The 18,468-nt window shown below is 40.7% G+C and overlaps 1 protein-coding gene across 2 annotated transcripts in view; it reads right to left on the bottom strand.

Annotated features, from left to right (window-relative positions):
- Positions 1 to 18,468, bottom strand: part of cmip (c-Maf inducing protein) — a 256,495-nt gene that overhangs the window by 51,789 nt on the left and 186,238 nt on the right. For both annotated transcript variants that reach the window (XM_063067127.1, XM_063067128.1), the window contains exons 8-10: positions 9,485 to 9,588; positions 9,156 to 9,260; positions 7,149 to 7,535 (exon numbers count right to left, since the gene is read on the bottom strand). In XM_063067127.1, coding sequence (XP_062923197.1) covers positions 7,149 to 7,535; positions 9,156 to 9,260; positions 9,485 to 9,588 — 596 coding nt within the window. The remainder of the gene's footprint in view (positions 1 to 7,148; positions 7,536 to 9,155; positions 9,261 to 9,484; positions 9,589 to 18,468) is intronic.

The following is an 18,468-nucleotide window of genomic DNA, read 5'->3' as shown; positions in this document are numbered from 1 at the left end:
ATCTGTAGCTTGAGTGAGTGAGCTAGTACTCTACTGTTCCCGAGAAAACTCCAGGAGAGAAATGCAAGCACGAACTACCATGAGGAGAAGCTCGGAGACGAGACGAGGGGCCATGATCGACTACATTTCTCGCCGATTACAGCGCTGAGGAAGATTGAAACATCAAGACAAATGTGGAGGAGAGGGAGTGGTTCTCCAAGAGGCCGCTTGTTCATGTCGCTTTCCTTGGAGAGGCCACCAGCTCATGTTGCTGATTCATGTCACAGCCCTTGGAGGGGCCGCTGGTTCGAGTCACTGCCCTCAGAGATGTCATTGAAATTCTGAGATTTATGGATTGGAATATAGTTCAAACTAATTGTAGTTCATATTGGCTTCTTTTAGTCCTATGTTCTTTTTTGTGTTCTTGCCCATTCTTTCTTGTTGCTGACTGGGGGCTGGAGAGTTGGTGATTTGTTAGTTTTTGTGTGAGGGAGAGGTTTGGGAGTATTTGGCATTTGCAGGTATTTATTTCTTTTTCTTTTTGTGTGGGGCGGATTGATTTCTTTCTTTCAACTATGGCCGTCTGTATTCTATGGCTGTCTGGAGAAGACACATTTCAGAGTTGTATTAGATCATAAGACATCAGAGTGGAATTAGGCCATTCAGCCCATCAAGTCTGCACTGCCATTCCATCACGGCTGATCCTGGAACCCCCTCAACCCCACACACCTGCCTTCTCGCCATATCCTTTGATGCCCTGACTAATCAGGAAACTATCAGCTTCCACCTTAAATATACCCACGGACTTGGCCTCCAGTGCAGTCTGTGGCAGAACATTCCACAGATTCACTACTCTGGCTAAAAAAATTCCTCCTTACCTCTGGGTTTCCCCTCAATTTTGAGGCTGTGCCCTCTACTTCTGGATACCCCCACCATAGGAAACATCCTCACCATATCCATCCTATCTAGGCCTTTCAACATTCAGTAGGTTTTAATCAGATCCCCACGCATTCTTCTAAATTCCGGTGAGTACAGGCCCAAAGCAGCCAAACGCTCCTCATATGTTAACCCCTTCTAAGATATGAGGCCCCAAAACTATTGACAATGAATACTCCGTGCAGCCTGACCAGTGTCTTTTAGAGACTCAGCATTATCTCCTCGCTTTTATATTCTATTCCCCTTGAAATAAATGCCAACATAACATTTGTGGTCTTTTACCACAGACTCAACCTGTAAATTAACCTTCTGAAAGTCTCGCACGAGGACTCCCAAGTCTCTCTGCTCCTCTGATGTTTGAACCTTCTCCCGATTTTGATAACAGTCCGCACTATTGTTCTCTTTTACCAAAATGCATTATCATATTCCACTTGCATGACTGACAGTAAACCGAGACAAAGCTACTGACACGATGAAGGAAGCCATGAACGCCGCCAGAGATGGAGGACCTTCATCGCTGCCTTCAACGCCAGTGGCGTGGCGGGAAAAAGAAAAAAGATCCCAAACCTACTTTGTTTTTCAGCTGCGATAATATTAGGGAGTATTCTGCATAGATACTTTGGTAATAAAATTAACCTTTGATGAATTAACCTCCATGATGCCAATATTGGGTCAAAAGGCTCAGGGAAATATATGCAGAACACAATTAAGCATTTGGCTGACAGAATCTGATTAAGTGCTGCTTAATGACCACAAACTCAAAATTAGGTTACATTCCCTTACCTCATCTAATGCTGTCACTTTTAAGAAAATGCACACTGTTGAAGCTTCCTGATGCGTGATATTTTTTGTGTGCATTCCCACTCCATGTCCTGTGGCAGCACTGCAAGAGTTGGAACTGGAATTGCACATTTGGAAAGTCAGAACAGAAGGCCTCTCCATTAAAGGTAAGGAGTGGGGACAGGGTTGGAGTTCCCTGAGAGGGGGGTGTGGAAATAGAATACGACTAGAAAATGTGCACTGGGATCTCAATGGATGATTAACCCATGCACTCATGGCCAAGTGAAGTACGCACACAAATGGTATGTTCATTACCATTATTTCAACATACAGACATCAAGAATGAGCTTATTGTCTGAAGGCACAGCTAAAGGAATTTCTTTATTCAAGCCAGCCACCACTGACTGACATCATGCTGCAGACCTTAAGGAGATGTGCTTTGCCTCCGATTGCAATGGTTGAAGTAATTTCACAGCTTTTGAATGCCTGCGGGCAAAGGATGAGCCCCTTGCACCCATTTCAGCCCTCACTATTCCCCTTCCCTTCTGCCCCTCCTCTTTCAGATAGCCCACCACTCTTGTCTCGGTGGCAGACAAGTAGCAGGAGAGAAAAGAAGCGGAGGTTCAACCAACCAGCAGCTCGGCCACTGCAGGGTCAAGTGATATCGAGGCAGGACCGGCAAACGGGTGGATGTTGGGCCCTGCAGCTGGGGCAGGGAGTAAAGGGCACCGGCTGACAGCTCCTAGAGAGTAAGCTTTGATCCAAAGGATGGAAAATGTCGGATATATTGCATCGGATGCACTATGAACCCAAGGAGAGGGAGATTAACTTGCCTTCCCCTCAAGAAGAGAGCCTTCATGACCTTCTAATGTAGTGGTGCCTCGCAGATTTCGACACAATCCCAGCACACCCCCTTCAGCCCAAAGCAGAAACTGAACAAGTGTGGCACTACAGCTGCAATTGTGGTCAGAGTATATGTCAGAGCTCAGTCACCATAATCCTGCAGAACCAGGGTCCCCGCAACCATTCTTCCCCACTCCAGTACGCTAGCAACTGCTTTCTGAAAATATGCAGAGGTTGTTCCCTTCTCGCCTCTCCTTTTAACAGGGCGCCCTACAGCCAATCCCTCCCCTCCTTCCTACGCCATTGAGGTCTTGCACCAAAGTGCCATTTCTGCCAGCAAGTTGCTCATATTTGTGTCGGCTCTAAGTGCCTGCAGCAGAGCCTGGTCTCCAAATCTCTTGGACTTCACTGCCATTACTCTGCCAAGATCGCACGACAGCTGACCACGTACAGCGGCAAAACAACTCTTCAAAGGAGTTCACGCACTCACGCTTTCCACTCCTCGGCACTGGAGTTGTTTTTCACCCCGAGAGCCTAAGATAATGATCATGGCTAAAGATACAACTTGAGACTGCAGCCTCAGGCCTAGCCATGGTAAGCATTACTCTGTAGCTGTATTTCAAGCCAAAGAATCCCATTCCAAATTAACCATAAAAATAACTGGCAAGCCACTGAAGATCCCTTTAAACAGAGCAGATTAGGAAGTAATGCTGGAGGAACTTAGCAGTTCAAGCATCTGTGGAGGGGTACGTAATCAAAATTTCAGGCTGAGACCTTTCATCAGGAGTGGAAAAGAAGGGGGAAGAGGCCAGATAAAGGTGGTCGGAGGGGATAGTGATAGGTAAAGTCAGGTGAGGGGGGAAAGTAGGTGGGTGGGGTGAGGGTGGATGAAGTGAGAAACTGGGAGGTAAGAGGTGGAAAAGGTAAAGGGCTGAAGAAGATGGAATGTGATAGGAGAGGAGAGTGGACCACGGTAGAAAGGAAAGGAGGAGGAGCACCAGAAGGAGGTGATAGCCAGGTAAGAAGAGAAGGGGTAAGTAGGAAGCTAGAATGGGGAATGGAAAAGGAGAGAGGGGGGAATAATTACCAGAAATTGGAATGGAAGAAGGGAGGAGATAGGGGTCTGCCTGCAGCTAATCACCAGCTTCCTTGTGAATGATTAATATGATTATTATTAATATTAATTGGAGCACTGCAGTTTACTGTGGCGGATCGGTGTCCAATTATATGCGTACGCCCTGCTTGCCTGTGCACTGGGTGTGTTACTGTCCTATCCAATCTGAGCAGCAGAACGGGTCTCACTGCATTGTCCACTCACAACTCACAAGCAAAATGGGAAGCAAATGAGCACCTGAGAAAGCCAAAAGAATAGCTCAGTTTTGTGGCTGAGCTAACACTCTAAACGATGTCAAATCCATTAAATATTGGACAGGACACTTGTGGGAGAAATGTAAGGATAAGCAAAAATCCATGCCCAAAGTTAAATTGTCTTTAAACTACAGTGGTTTTGAGAACAGTGCCAGTGTTCAAACAATTGGAATTGAGCCATCTAATCCAGCAAGAGTGGAAGAATTTTCTTTGTGACTCAGTTTCACTCTTAAATGGTGATTATATTGTACATCCCTCTTCAGTTATGTCTACAAACAAAAATACTGGTAAACCACATATGCTGATTGAAGTAGTTGCTTTGCGTTAATGCTTCAAGATGCACGTAGACAAATGCTAATGTGGTATATTATTGATTCTTGCACATTTCTCACTGAAATCCATTAGATGTTCAGCAAAACCAAAAAAGATTTCTGTGAAGTTGTAAAATCGTCTGAGGAATTACACAGGATGCAGAAGGTAAAACAGTATATTTAATTACTTTGCTGTTTTTCATGCTATGTTAACTCTCTAACGTGAACTTGTTTTAGGACTGAATAATGTTCTGAAGAACAATTTTTTTTTAAAAACCAATTTAGTAAAGAGAAATCAATTTATTAATATGCACACCGAACACACAGTGGTACTAGAAAGTTAGTGAACCCTTTAGAATTTTAAAAACGCAAACAACTGGAATTCTGCAGATGATGGAAATTCAAGTAACACACATAAAAGTTGCTGGTGAACGCAGCAGGCCAGGCAGCATCTCTAGGAAGAGGTGCAGTCGATGTTTCAGGCCGAGACCCTTCGTCAGGTCCTGATGAAGGGTCTCGGCCTGAAACATCGACTGCACCTCTTCCTAGAGATGCTGCCTGGCCTGCTGCGTTCACCAGCAACTTTTATGTGTGTTCCTTTAGAATTTTCTCTGTTTGTGCCTAAATATGACCTAAAATGTGATCAGATCTTCACACAGGTCCCAAAACCTAATTAAATAAAGAACACAACAAAAACATTATACTTGATCATTTTTCTCAATAAATAAATAAATGAATAAATATAATCCAATCACAAACAACAGAAAATCTGCAGATGCTAGAAGTCCAAGCAACACACACACACACACACACACACACACACAAAATGCTGGAGGAACTCAGCAGGCCAGGCAGTTTCTATGGAAAAGGGTCCTGCTGTAGGTTCTCGGCCCGAAATGTTGACTGTATTCTTTTCCATAGGAGCTGCCTGGCCTGCTGGGTTCCTCCAGCATTTTATATATCTACATTTTATACATAGAAATCTACAGCACACTACAGGCCTTTTGGCCCACAATGTTGTGCCGAACATGTAACCTACTCTAGAAACTGTCTAGAATTTCCCTACCACATAGCCCTCTTCTAAGCTCCATGTACCTATTTAAGAGTCTCTTAAAAGACCTTATTGTATCCACCATTACCACCTTCGCCGGCAGTGCATTCCACACACCCACCACCCTCTGTGTGAAAAACTTACCTCTGCAATCCCCCTTGTACCTCCATTTTGTGTGTGTTGCTTAAACAAATATAATGTTCTTTTGTGTTATTTATTTAATTGGGATCTCCTTATCTAGTTTTAGGACTTAAGGGACCTTAAGATTTGATCACATTTTAGGTCATATTTATGCAGAAATAGAGAAAATTCTACAGGGTTCACAAACTTACTAGCACACTGTATGATCATCCTAAAGCCAGTAAAAATCTTTATGAACACCAGCTTTACTCCTAATACTAGGGCTCCATAGTGACATAGTGGCTGGTGAGACACTACTACATCTCGGGTCATCCCAGAGTTCAGAGTTTAATTCCTGCGCCATTCAGTAAAGAGTCACCATACGTCCTCTGCGCAGGTTTTCCCCTAGTTTTCCGGTTTCCTCACACAGTCCAAAGACGTGCCAAGTGGGTAAATTGTTCAGTGTAAGTTGTCCTGTGATTAGGTTCGGTTTAACTGGGTTTGTCGCTGGGGTTGCTGGGGCGGCGTGGCTCGAAGGCCTGGAAGGGGCTACTCCATGCTGTATCGCTAAGTAAATAAAATAAAAATTACTTCTTCTGACCGGGAGTCTACTCATTATTTGATGAAGTAATTCATCTTTTGATATACGTGTTAAATTCACAGTATAATTGTATCTGCGTGCAGCGTTCTACTTCCAAAATTCTGTTCCACTGAAGATAGTGGACTGCATTTGGGAAATAGAGTCCAAAATGCAATCACTATTATATTGCACAGTGAGTGCATTCAGCTAAAAAGGATTTATATCGCCAGTGCTGTGGGTAGGTGACAACTGAGTGCATTTCACTGACCGTCAGCTGGATTCTTGTAATATCTTGTGCCCAGCTGCTGGTCTCTCAGCATCACAATGTCTTGTGACTACCTAGATCATGGCCTTCTGATTATAGCTTCTATCAGCTATCTGCAGAGTGCACAGTGCAGTCTCTGGAGCGACCAGGTAAACAGGGATGGTCTATTGTCTGTCTCTTTAGCCTGCTAAATAGTTCTTTGGTCATTTGGGGTCCTTGAGTACATTAAACATTACAACATATTATGGCCCTCGATGTTGTGCCAACCTTTTAGCCTACTCTAAGATCAGCTTAACCCTTTCCTCCTATGAGAAGGGTCACTTTATTAAAAATTCTCACATGCCTAATTCTCACAGTCTTGAAAATGAGTTATGGACACACCATCCATCTCCTTGTAGTACCAGGAAGCACACATAAAATGCTGGAGGAACTCAGCAGGCAAAACGGCATCTATGGAAAGGAGTAAACAGTCAACGTTTCAGGCCGAGACCCTTCATCATGACTGGAAAGAAAGATGAGGAGTCAGAAGGTGGGGGAGAGGAGGAAGCAGTAGATGGTGGTAGGAGGTGATAGGTTATACTCTGACTTCCAGTCCTGTTGAAGGGACTCGGCCTGAAACGTCAACTGTTTACTGTTCTCCATAGATACTGCCTGGCCTGCTGAGATCCCCCAGCATTTTGTGTGTGTTGCTTGAATTTCCAGCATCTGCAGACTTTTTTGTGTTTGTCATTATAATGCCTACACTGATTCTGCTACTCTGTACCCTGTCCAAATGAAAAAAGTCACGTATCAGCACAATCCAAGAAGAGGTCCTGTTTGTTAGAATCTTATCATCCTTTAACAGAGGAACTTTGCCCTCTGTAGATTACTGAAATCTCCCTGAAACCCACAAACTAATTTTGGGGTGCTACTTACAGCATTTTGAGGATTTCCACGTAGCAGCCAAGGACCCGCTCAGCCTGCGAGCTTAGTTCAATGACCATGGTGCTGCAGGTGGGGCTGACCAGCAAGCAGTCGATCAGGCTGGGCTCACTGTCACTGCTGCTGCTGCTGTTGCACATGCTGGTACTAGCACTGCTGCTGCTGCTGCTACTGGTGCTCCCTTTCAGCTTCTGGTTGACCATGTTGTTCCTTCCCAGTTCCACGCGGATCTCGGTTGAGTTCACAATGATGGATTTCATCCTGGTGTCATTGCTGACCTCCGGGCTGCTGTGCAAGAGTCGGAGAGGAAGGTTCGGCTTCCGGTCGCACTGCTGCTGACAGCCATTGCGGATTTCCTTCAGGCTGGGGGAGTTGTCACGACTACGGAGGAGCACAGATAATTGTACGGTTCGTTAAACCGATCATTGTTCACCAAAATGTATACGGTGTACAGCTATCTATTAATGTCTTCTCTACAGAATAGTGAACATCAAACTCATAGATTTATTTAGTTAGAGCAAGACAAGGATGGCTTTTCAATTCTCCTTAAGTCCAATTTTACGTTTGTTGGTTTATCAGCTGATCAATGTATTCGTTTTTTCTAACTTTCCTGCTTTACTCAGTAACAATGCACTTGCTTTACCATTCACATCTCTTTCCGTACCCTGACCTTACAAGATCATTGCACAGACCCTCTGAATGATGGAAGAACTCAGATTCTGATCCTGTCTTAATTCAAAAGGATCCTTCTGCTTCCCTACAGATCGGCTACTCTAACCTATTATCTAGTAAAATAATTACTGGAAATACTCAACAGGTTAGGCAAAACCTGTACAGAGCAAAACAGATTAAGAGAGTTCACAGACTGGATCCACTTCCCCACTCTGAATCACCCTCTACAGTTCCTCCAAGCTTCACAGTTACTTGGATCCTCCGTACCCCAGAATTCACAGCAAATCTGGATAGCAATAGTGCCTGAGCTGTTGCAGTAAAAAAGACCCAAAATATCCCAATGACCTTTGATATTCAGCGAAACTTAATGGAAACATTTTACCAGCTGTAAAAGCTGTCGTTGATTTTGAAAGTGTCTCTCTTAAAGTAAAATTTTAAAAACAAAATAAAAAATATTTTGAAGTGTTAACTAAAAACACATAAAACTTAATGCAATTTAAAAGATTAAACTGAAATAATTAAAACTATTTTTTTAAGTAACAGTTTCTCATTGCATCCAAACTCTGTCCAACATTGAAGTCAACAAGGTCTTGTGCTTTACGCCAGTCCTGGGGTAGGATCCAAGAGTCTGTTCCCAGTATAACTCTGAGTCTCAACCAGACCAGGGTCTGTCACTAAGATACGCTGCATGTCTAGTGGCAGTGAACATAGCATTCTCCCAGAAAGTTCCAGAATTCTGTATTTCACAACACCATGTAGAAAGCCTCATCTGAATCCCATCAGGTTGGCCAACAGAAGTCAGCACCTTTACGCTTGTACTTTCAGCTTAATAGCCTTTCGTCTCTCTCCACAAGAACCGTCTGACATGCTGTTTCTTTCCAGTCTTTATTTCAACTCTCCAGCTTCTTCAGTATTTTGTTTCTGCAGCACTTGATGTAAATGTACTATCTGCCTTATGAGCCTGAGTACTGAGGAATATATATAACGTTCAAAGACATTTGTAAATTACTTATTTGATTCCGAAAACAAAACTGTAAATTTAAATGTTTATACACATGTTATTCAAATTTAAGGAAAGGTTTTTTAAGGATACTAGGATCCCATTGCATTGCAATATTTGCAATGCAAATTTGTCAAATGTCGATGAAGGCACTGCCTATCATAAAAATAACTTTTCCAAAACACAATCAGTAGATACACATGCATATCAGGAACATCACCATCAACAAGGTAAAAAGAAGCCAGTATAAAGCCTTCTGATGAGTCACGTATCATTATTCAAGGAACCCATTTTGTTTCATTGTGTGAAATGAACATAATTGTACAAACCTGTTTATAAATTCTTCATAACAAGAATATATGGCAGCTAAGCAGACAGCTACGAGGTTTGGGAGGACCCTTGGATGGGGACACTGGCCAGTTGGACCATGCATACTGTACATAAAATAAATGAAACAATTTTTAGCTAAAAGCAGTTAGGAACTAAAAATATATCTGAATAGTGTGGTTATACAACTCTCGATCTATGCAATTTTCAATCTCATAAATATTAATAAATTAATAGTGCTACTTGCAACTTAAAACTTTATTAATCTGAAAAAGTGAATAATTTAACTTATAATGGCATTTTATTGGTGAAAAAGTAAAGTTGTACATACCTGTGAATGAATTTTTTTACCACTTCCATTCCAGCATTCAATTCATTCAAAGCAAGAATATATTCCTGAGTGAAAAGTCTCAATCGAGGACACTTGCCAAAATCCTGAAAAAAAGAAGATAAAGCATTGTTTGATTCATCATCATTTGCGACCTGAGGCCACCTTTTATTACAAACTCCAAGAATCGCCAGAAGATCGGCTTGGCGGAGGCACAATCGATCATAAATCTTAAGGTGCTAAACAATAAAACAAAAATGATTTAAAACCAAAGTCCCAGCATGAATAATTAGCTGTACATGTTTAATACAAAAGGAATTTGGTAATTCTTTTAAAGTTTACTCTTTGGCCAGATCATATATAACAATGGCAGGACCAACCATTGAGATCTGTATACAAAGTAGATGTAGCTGCAATAAGATTATCTGATGATTTTGCAACATATCATAAATGTACTGAAAATGGATGAGAATATTGTGAGTGCTACTTTTAATTTACAAACTCAGCTTTTCCTTTCGCCTTCTTAAGTCCGTTTAGTTAAATGTCATTCCCAGTGGAATTCCATATATATTAACCAACATGAACTAAAAGAACTAACAAAAGAAAAATGCCAAAAAAAATCAGTTGCATTCATTAGAAAAATATTTGCAGTAAAATTAAGCCAAAAACTTCCTTGATTTGCTAATATTTAATAATTATATCTCTAATCATTCTTAAATTCTTAGATTGCATTAACTGGTGATCATTAATCAAACCACTGTGCCAAATACGGGACGGAAAAAAGTTAACTATTAAAGATCAGAACCACCAAGCCAAAGAAACAGGTTTTGTAGATCATGGAATTCAAATTAATGAACTAATTAATTTGAATGATTAAAGCTTGCAGAATATTCCCAAGAAACAATGAGACAAAAGATCTGTGATCTTCACAGCTCCTTCCTGTATTACTTTCTGCATACTTTTCCTCCGCCGACATTTTGTGGCCAACACGATTAGATGCAAGCACTTGGCTATGCATCAAGTCAGTATGCTGTTTACTGTTACTAGGTAAGAACTCTAACTATCTGAATTGAGCAACAAGATACACACTATAAGGCAAAGGATACATCTACAAAACCAAAAAAAGACAGCTGAGAAAATAACCTCTTAATAAGGGAATGATAGCAATGTGTTATGTTACTGGACAAGTATTTCAGAGGCCTGGATTAACGATCTGGAAATAGAAGTTCAGGTCCCTCAACAGCTGGGTAATTTTAACTCTGCTAATTAAGTAATCGGTAATAAAAACTTGTCATTAGTCATGATGATTGTGAAACCACTGAATTGTCAGCAAAACTCTCCTGGTTTTCTAAAGTACCTTCGGGAAGGAATTCTGCAATCTTACTCACTCCAACCTATGTGACTCTAGCAGGTCTCCACCATCTTGACAGTTAAAGAGAGATACAACAAGTCCCCGAAGAAGAAGAAACCAATGCATAAGGGAAAACTTTTATATCACGTGTCTTGATGGGCTTGCCAATTGAAAGTTGGGCCATTTATTGCTTCCCGACTCAAGTCCAGGTCTCACCCTAAAGTTGCCAAAGGCTCTTTGCAGTGACTTAATCAGCCTTGTCTCCATTTCTCTAAAGTGAGTGATTGTGGGTGAGGTTCTCCCAGTATTGAATAGAATTTCTTCAGTCCTTGCCACTAAATCCAATTTCTTCCCCCTGCCCTTGCAACAAGGGTAGATCTCAAGTCAACCAAGAATTACAGCATTCAGCCATGATCTTGATGTAACTGCTCCAGATATCCTAAACCAGTGAAGTTTGTTCAGATAGGCAAGTTCTCCTGAGGATCTCAATGTTGGTAAATCATTAGTGCCAAGGTTTTTCTGAGGTGCAAAAATTAAATCTGTTTAAACTCTGCTCTTGGTTGAAAGTTTTCTGAGGGCAAAGTCTGTAGACAAACAATGCTGTGTTCATTATTAGCTGCTAGTGAGGTACATGAGTTGGTCACTGACTCATCATAGCAGGTGGAGCACATGCCCCTACATGCACTTATGGGGCTGAAATGGTTGACAGCTTCAAGTTCCTGCATGCCAAGTTCACAACTTGTCCTGGTCCAACAACATTGACACCATGGCCAAAAAAAAAGGGTACATCAGCATCTGGACTTCCTCAGAAGGCTGAGGAAATTAAGCAAGTCCCCATTTTTATAAATGCACCATAAACACATCCTATCCCTATAGACCACAGGTTGGTACAGCAACTGTTCCACCAAAGATCACAAGAAGTTGCAGAGTTGTTCACATAGCCTAGTCAATCATGAAAACTGATCTCCACTCCATGGAATATGTGCAATTCTAACTGCCTCTTGAACATAGCCAACAAAGTCAAAGAACCCTCCCACTCTGGGCACTCTCTCTTCCCTTACCCTTCCATCAGGCACAAGATACAAAAGCTTGAAAACATGTACTACCAGGCTTGAGTACAGAGTGCATGAATCATAGAGTATTTATTCAGCACATCTGCAATTCGTTAAGTGGTATGACATGCGAAGGACAAACCTCAAGTAGTGAACTGGGAGTTGTGTCCTTTGCTCTAAAATCACTGATCGTGTAGAACTTGCCGCCCACCTTCAATTTACTTGGTAGTTAGATTGATCGTTTTAAAAAACTGAGAAGAACTGTGAAGCTTCCAAAGCAAATAGGTACTCGGGATCAAACATTCTTCATACTTGTATCAGATGATGTTTTATTCTCACACTGAATAGTTGTCTTTATTTCTTCTCAGAAATCATTTGTGGGTGACTAACTCTCAACAAAATCTTCCAGCAGTCCATCCTGGGAATTGTGTTAAAGTCCGCTCCTCTGACATGATCTGGCAAACTAGGTTGTACCAGACCAAACTAGCATAACAGACAAAAAGAGAGCCCAGATAAAGCTAGGGACTCAGTCAGATCTGGATTCAGACATGCTTATCCTACATTCAGCCTCTACTATCTTTTAACGTTCTCTTGGAAAGATCTGGAGAACCCAAGATGGAAGTGGAACAGCAACATCACGGATTAGTTAAATCACAGGTGGCATAACTATAAGCTAGAATTGTACTTTTCAGCTACCATCTCAGACTCCGGCAACACAATCTGTTTTATGTTTTTATTTAGGGATATAACAGACCCTTCTGGCCTTACGGGCCTGTGTCACTTACACCCATGTGACCAATTAACCTAGTGACTTGTACAATTTTGAAATGTGGAAGGAAATACATGCAGTCATGAAGAGAAAGTATGAACTCCTTACACAGGCCATGGCAGAATTGAACACGGGTCATTCAGTATTAATCTCCTTTCATCAAAATGACCCACCACTGGGGTGAAACGTATTTGAGGTAGGCTCAGCTTCCAGCACCAAGCTTAAGCATGGTCAAGCAGACCTTGTGCAGATCATCATATCTCAGCTACTTCAGAGGTATCCCCCCCATCAGTTGCGTATTTTTTCAATATTCATGAGCAAAATACTCACAGGTAAAATAGTGATTATATCTCCGCCATGGACAGTCCTGAACCTGGCCCAGAGCTACAGAAAAGCCAACAGAAGCTCCAAAGACCTCATCCTTGGGAGAGGAAGGATCTTCAAAGATAGTCTACACCTGGGGACAACTTGAAAGACTGGTCCTAGACAGAAGACTCCAGCGAACTGCTGCCAGTGGTCTATGCCCCAGTAGGGGTGATGGACTTAAGTTTAAATAAAATGGTAATTATAACACTTAACCAGCCATCTCATAACACAACGATTCATTATTCCAAATTAATATGATTGTCCATCATTCCCAATGACCAAGGGTAGCCTGCTAGTTTGAGCAGTAATTGCATTAAAGGTTCAGTCTTCAACAATCATTAAAATGATGTCCATTAATAAACAAAGTTCATTATGATTAATATTTGTGCATTTGAATGGTTATAGTTTATGCTTCACAAATGATAAATGAGATGAAAATGTTGTGAGTTCACTCAGCCTTGACTTAGAGAAACAGATCTCTTAAGCTTTGACAACATTAACAAAATTGATATAGAAGTTGCCCCAGATTTGCCAACAATTTTCCTTCAACTGCAGGTTAAAACCAAACAAAGTATGGGAGATGTCATAGTGAATTAGACAGCTTAGTGACTTGTGCAGATCATCATTATTTAAATATTATTGATAGCTGGACCCTTTGGCATTTTGACAACTGGATTTCATCCAATGAGACCTCATGCAAGTGTGTATTTAAGCTGTATCAGCTTAGCCATTTTATGAACAGCTTAGGGTATCAGGACCCACAATAGGATTCAAAATCTGTTTTAATTAATGACAACTCATCTTGATAGCAGTTTGTACATTAGACATGTTTAGAGCCTTGAAACAGAAAATCAGTCTCGATCTCACTTCTGTCTCTCGTGAACATCGATGCCAAATAAAATTGGCTTTGATTGGGAAACCTCAGTCCCGATATGCCTGAATTAAAACAAAGGGAAACCTGAAACTCTTCTCAAGCTGGGATCAACACCATAGAGTTAGATGATTTCAGTAGTACCTTGGGATTACCACAGGTTCACATCATTACTGACCTAGACCTACTTTGTGCAAATAGAAACTACTCTATTCAACCGCTGTAATCAGTATTTGGAGCTTTGAATATTGGCAAGCTACCAGTTTGTGTGTTCATATTTCAGGGTTAAACCTTTCCTTCAGTGGGATCTCTGCCAGCAGCAAGTTCTTCCCAACAGTTGTAATCTTCAGTTTCACTAGGCCTTCAACTTCGATTCCCTGACGGCAATGGGTCTAACCGCACAGGCTACTTAAAACGAAAGCCAAAGCTTGAAAGCTTTGCTGCACTAGATCAGAATTAAGCAGCAAAATTTGGGAATACTCAGCATTGCAGACAACCTTGTTAGAAAAGCAGTTAGCTTCAGCTTGACGTGGTTTCTTTCAATGTTTTAGGAACACTACTTCTCCTCTACCATCAGATTTCTGAATAGTTTATGAACCCATGAACACTACCTCCGCTATTTTGCTCTGTTTTGCAATATTTATTGATTTTTAAGATATATTTTTTATTGTAACTTATAGTAATTTATTTTATGCATTGCATTTCACTGCTGCCGTGAAACACCAAAAATTCACGACGTTTGTCCATGATGATAATTCTGATTCTGATTTTTGACTAGAATTTGGGAGAACTTGGCACCAAGTGCATGCACCAGCAGACAATTTTCCCAGCCATATTCACAAAGCATAAGGTGTATTCAGTGGTATTTTCTTCATTACACAGTTGTTGTTAAAGAATGGAAGTTTCCCTGCAAGGAGTGGTTCAGGCAGAAGTCTTTGCAATTCTAAAGGGAAAATATGATAAATGCTTGAAGGCACTGATGTTACAGATTAAAGGACAGCACAGCATCATGTTTCATTTTGGACAACTTGAACTGTGAACCACATAGGAACAATGGTTTCAGTAGCAATGGCCACATACTGGCTCAAGAGGCATTGGATCAAGAAGCAGTTGATGGCAAATGTTGCACCAGAGGGTTAATACACCAGTCACAGGGATACTATCTGTGTCTTCCTTTCTTTCCACCTCAGGCTAGGCATGAGCTCTACTATTCTTAAGGACAGGGTTCATTGAAGAGGCAAAGCAACACTAGTCAGCTTATTAACGTTTCATGCTGCTCGATTTGCCCTTTACCAGGCAACAGCCTGGGTTATTGTGCCACCTACTGGGTCATCTTCCATTGAGAAGGAAACCTGTTGAGCATTAATGGTCAGGCATTTTTGTTCTGAGCTCTGTTTTGCATAAGTATGCCTGCATCGCTTTCAAAGTATCACTGCTTGATCTGTGCTGTACCTTACAATATTTAATATTAATGCACTTTAGTTTGTTATTTATGTGTGATCCATCTGTAGATATTATCCTTACCTTCATAAGTTATCATGTGTTATGTGTACTACTATGCTTTACACCCTGGTCAGAAGTAACATTGTCTCATTTTTACATCTGTTATACGGTTATATATGTTATATGCATGTAAATAGTAAAATGAAAATAAACTTGACTTGAAATGGCCTAGAATTTGTAAGCCCTTCAGACTCATGCTGTTACAGAATTTCAAGTATCATCATCTTGGGCTTTACTCTTTGGAATTGGGCTTTACTCTTTGGAACAAAAGAGGATGAGAGGTGTCTTGATAGAGGTGTACAAGATAAGAGGCACAAATCAAATGGACAGCCAGAGACTTTTCCCTAATGGCTAATATGAGAGGGCATAACTTTAAGGTGACTGGAGGTAAGTATGGAGGGGGGTGGATGCCAGAGGCAAACCCTTTTGCACAGTGTTGTGGGTGTGTGGTTGACGCAGATACATTAGGGACATTTAAACAACACTTAGATAGGCTCATGGATGATAGAAAAATGAGGGGCTATGTCAGAGGGAAGGGTTAGATTGATCCTACAAGTCAGATAAAAAGTTGGCACAACATCATGGGCTGAAGAGCCTGTTATGTAATGCTCTATCACCATCTTCTCAAGGTGACCAGCGGTGTGGAATAAGCTGATTAGTTGTGACCAAATCCAGAGAAATAATGAAAAACTTAGTAGGCAACAGACACTGCTTCTTGCCTCCATTTTCCCTACTTGATGCTGGTGATTACGAACTCTTTAGCAATCCTCACATCAGCACATTTATAAAATGCTAGCAACTTTTGTGAATTCCATTACAATTCTCTTCCCAAGCAAATGTAACTGTCTATTGTATATAGTAGCTTGTAACTGGCTCCTACCCTGAGATTCTTCTTGAGACCATGCAGCATTTCAAAACTCTGACAACCAGATCACAGATAACATTCTTTGGGAAGGGGGGGGGGTGAGAAATTTCAAATTCTGGTACATTTCACGCCAAAACCCTTTCCATAAAAATTAGCTACAGTATGTTTAAAGTGACAAATGAGTACTATAAAATCATGTATGGTATTTGTTAAAAATACAGACTCATGGTAATTAGAGCTTAAAATGTAGTTTTGTGCCCATGTTTAGCAATAAAAACAGAAAATATAAAACAAAACATGAAAGATTATTATCCTAATACCTAAACCCAGCTTCACTTCACAGATGCAGCCTGAACTTCTCCATCATTTTCTGACTAAATTTCCGATTTTCTACATTTGTTTTGTTTTGTAGCACATACAATTAATCGTCACTGTGACAAATGAGTATTCGTAGATGCAAGCTGAGTCTTACTGAAATATAATGTGTCTGTAACATGGGTGCTGACTTCAGTCAGGTCATTTCACCAGCTGGACAGGAGATCTTTTCAAAAACCTGTCAGGAGCCTAACAAACGTTTTTCTTTCTGTATTGTATGTTAAGAGATCCCCCTCATGTTATAATGCTCATTTTAAGCAGAAGTGATGGAATCAAAAAATGTCTTTTCCCACATTTGGGATTGCGCTTGTTTCTACTTTTTACATGAATTAAAAAAATGCTGGCACTTCACTTAATCTGATGGCCTTGCCCTTTCCAAGACTTTGCAATCCATAGCAAAGAAGACAACTCCAGGTAAACAGCACGTCTACAATAGATATCTGTGATCGCTTTGGAACGTAGATTGTGAAGTATTCTGCATTCTAATGATGAAAAATTAAGGGTAAAACAACTGTGAGTTTTATTGGCTGCTACTGCAAGAATTCACCTCGGTTGTACTATTTTGCAAGCACTCCAACAGTGTCTTAAATGTCTGGTACTATTTATATAAAACCTGGATTAACACAACAGATAGAACAGAATACAAGGAAACCGTTCAGATTGGTAATTGTAAAATTAGTTATGGATCTACTTAAGAGAAACTTATATTGACAATACATATATCCCCACTGGATCTGGTCTCGCGACTACGGTTAGTCACAAGACAAGTTATCGCTTATTGGGAAAGTGAAAAGGAAATATCTTTTTGGGAGGAAGTGAAAACCAGCTTGAAGTAAGAGAGTCACATGCGTTCAGAACCACTGCGATAAACCAGATTATTTTCCCAATCTATCAGGGACATTAGTTTTACAAAATTTGCGGACGGTAAAGGTTAAAGCATAGAAAAAAAGAATCACCATGCAGCCAATCACATTTCATTTTGCATTGCACAATGTTTAAGTTTACAAGCTGATTAAACGAACTGATTAATGCAGTCAAATTTTGGTAGCAACACACAGGCAGTCGTTTGCATCATGAGCACACTCCAGGAAGAGAGGCATCAAATGAATTATCATTATGTTTTTCTACAGACTTTGCCCTCTCTTCCTTGCAAGGAAAATACTGAGGATACAAGGGCCTGAGAAAACTGGGATTTATTCAGTTCAAAACCTGTAGCTGCTCACCTAAAAGGGGCAAGAGTTGAACTGCATCAGTTGTTATTGAAACACAACTACCAAATTAATTTTCTAATTATAGAGAGTACAACATTACACAAATCTTACTTTCGTTAATGTTCTTAAATCATAATTGCACCAATTGGTAGAATGGAACAAAACCAGCATGATACAGTCTTGCTGAAGGGTCTTGGTCCGAAACGTCAACTGAACTCTTTTCCATAGATGCTGCCTAGCTTGCTGAGTTCCTCCAGCATTTTGTGTATGATACTGTCTTAATTAGATCTGCTTTCTCATACACTATACCTTAGGTGGTAAGTAGGAACTGCTATTTCTCTATTACATGAGAAATGCAATTAAATCTTCCCAAATAATATTGAAACCAAATTAACAGCTGCTTAGATATACACTCGTCAAGCATGGGAAAGCAACATTTCCCTGTTTTACATTCAGTACTGGTTTCAAATACTTCCATATCAAGCATAGCATGGGCTGGATAAATATTAAAAGAATCACTATACTACGTCAAAGATAGACTTTAAGCCCATTCTCTAAGAAACACTCATTCTTCTGGCACCATTCCGTGACACTGCTGAGAGTCTTAATTATTAATGGTTTCCT

This window comes from Mobula hypostoma, chromosome 14 (genome assembly GCF_963921235.1).
Source record: "Mobula hypostoma chromosome 14, sMobHyp1.1, whole genome shotgun sequence".
Classification (NCBI taxonomy): Eukaryota; Metazoa; Chordata; class Chondrichthyes; order Myliobatiformes; family Myliobatidae; genus Mobula; species Mobula hypostoma.
The sequence above is the reverse complement of the archived record's forward strand: the minus strand, read 5'-3'. Positions and strand labels throughout refer to the sequence as shown.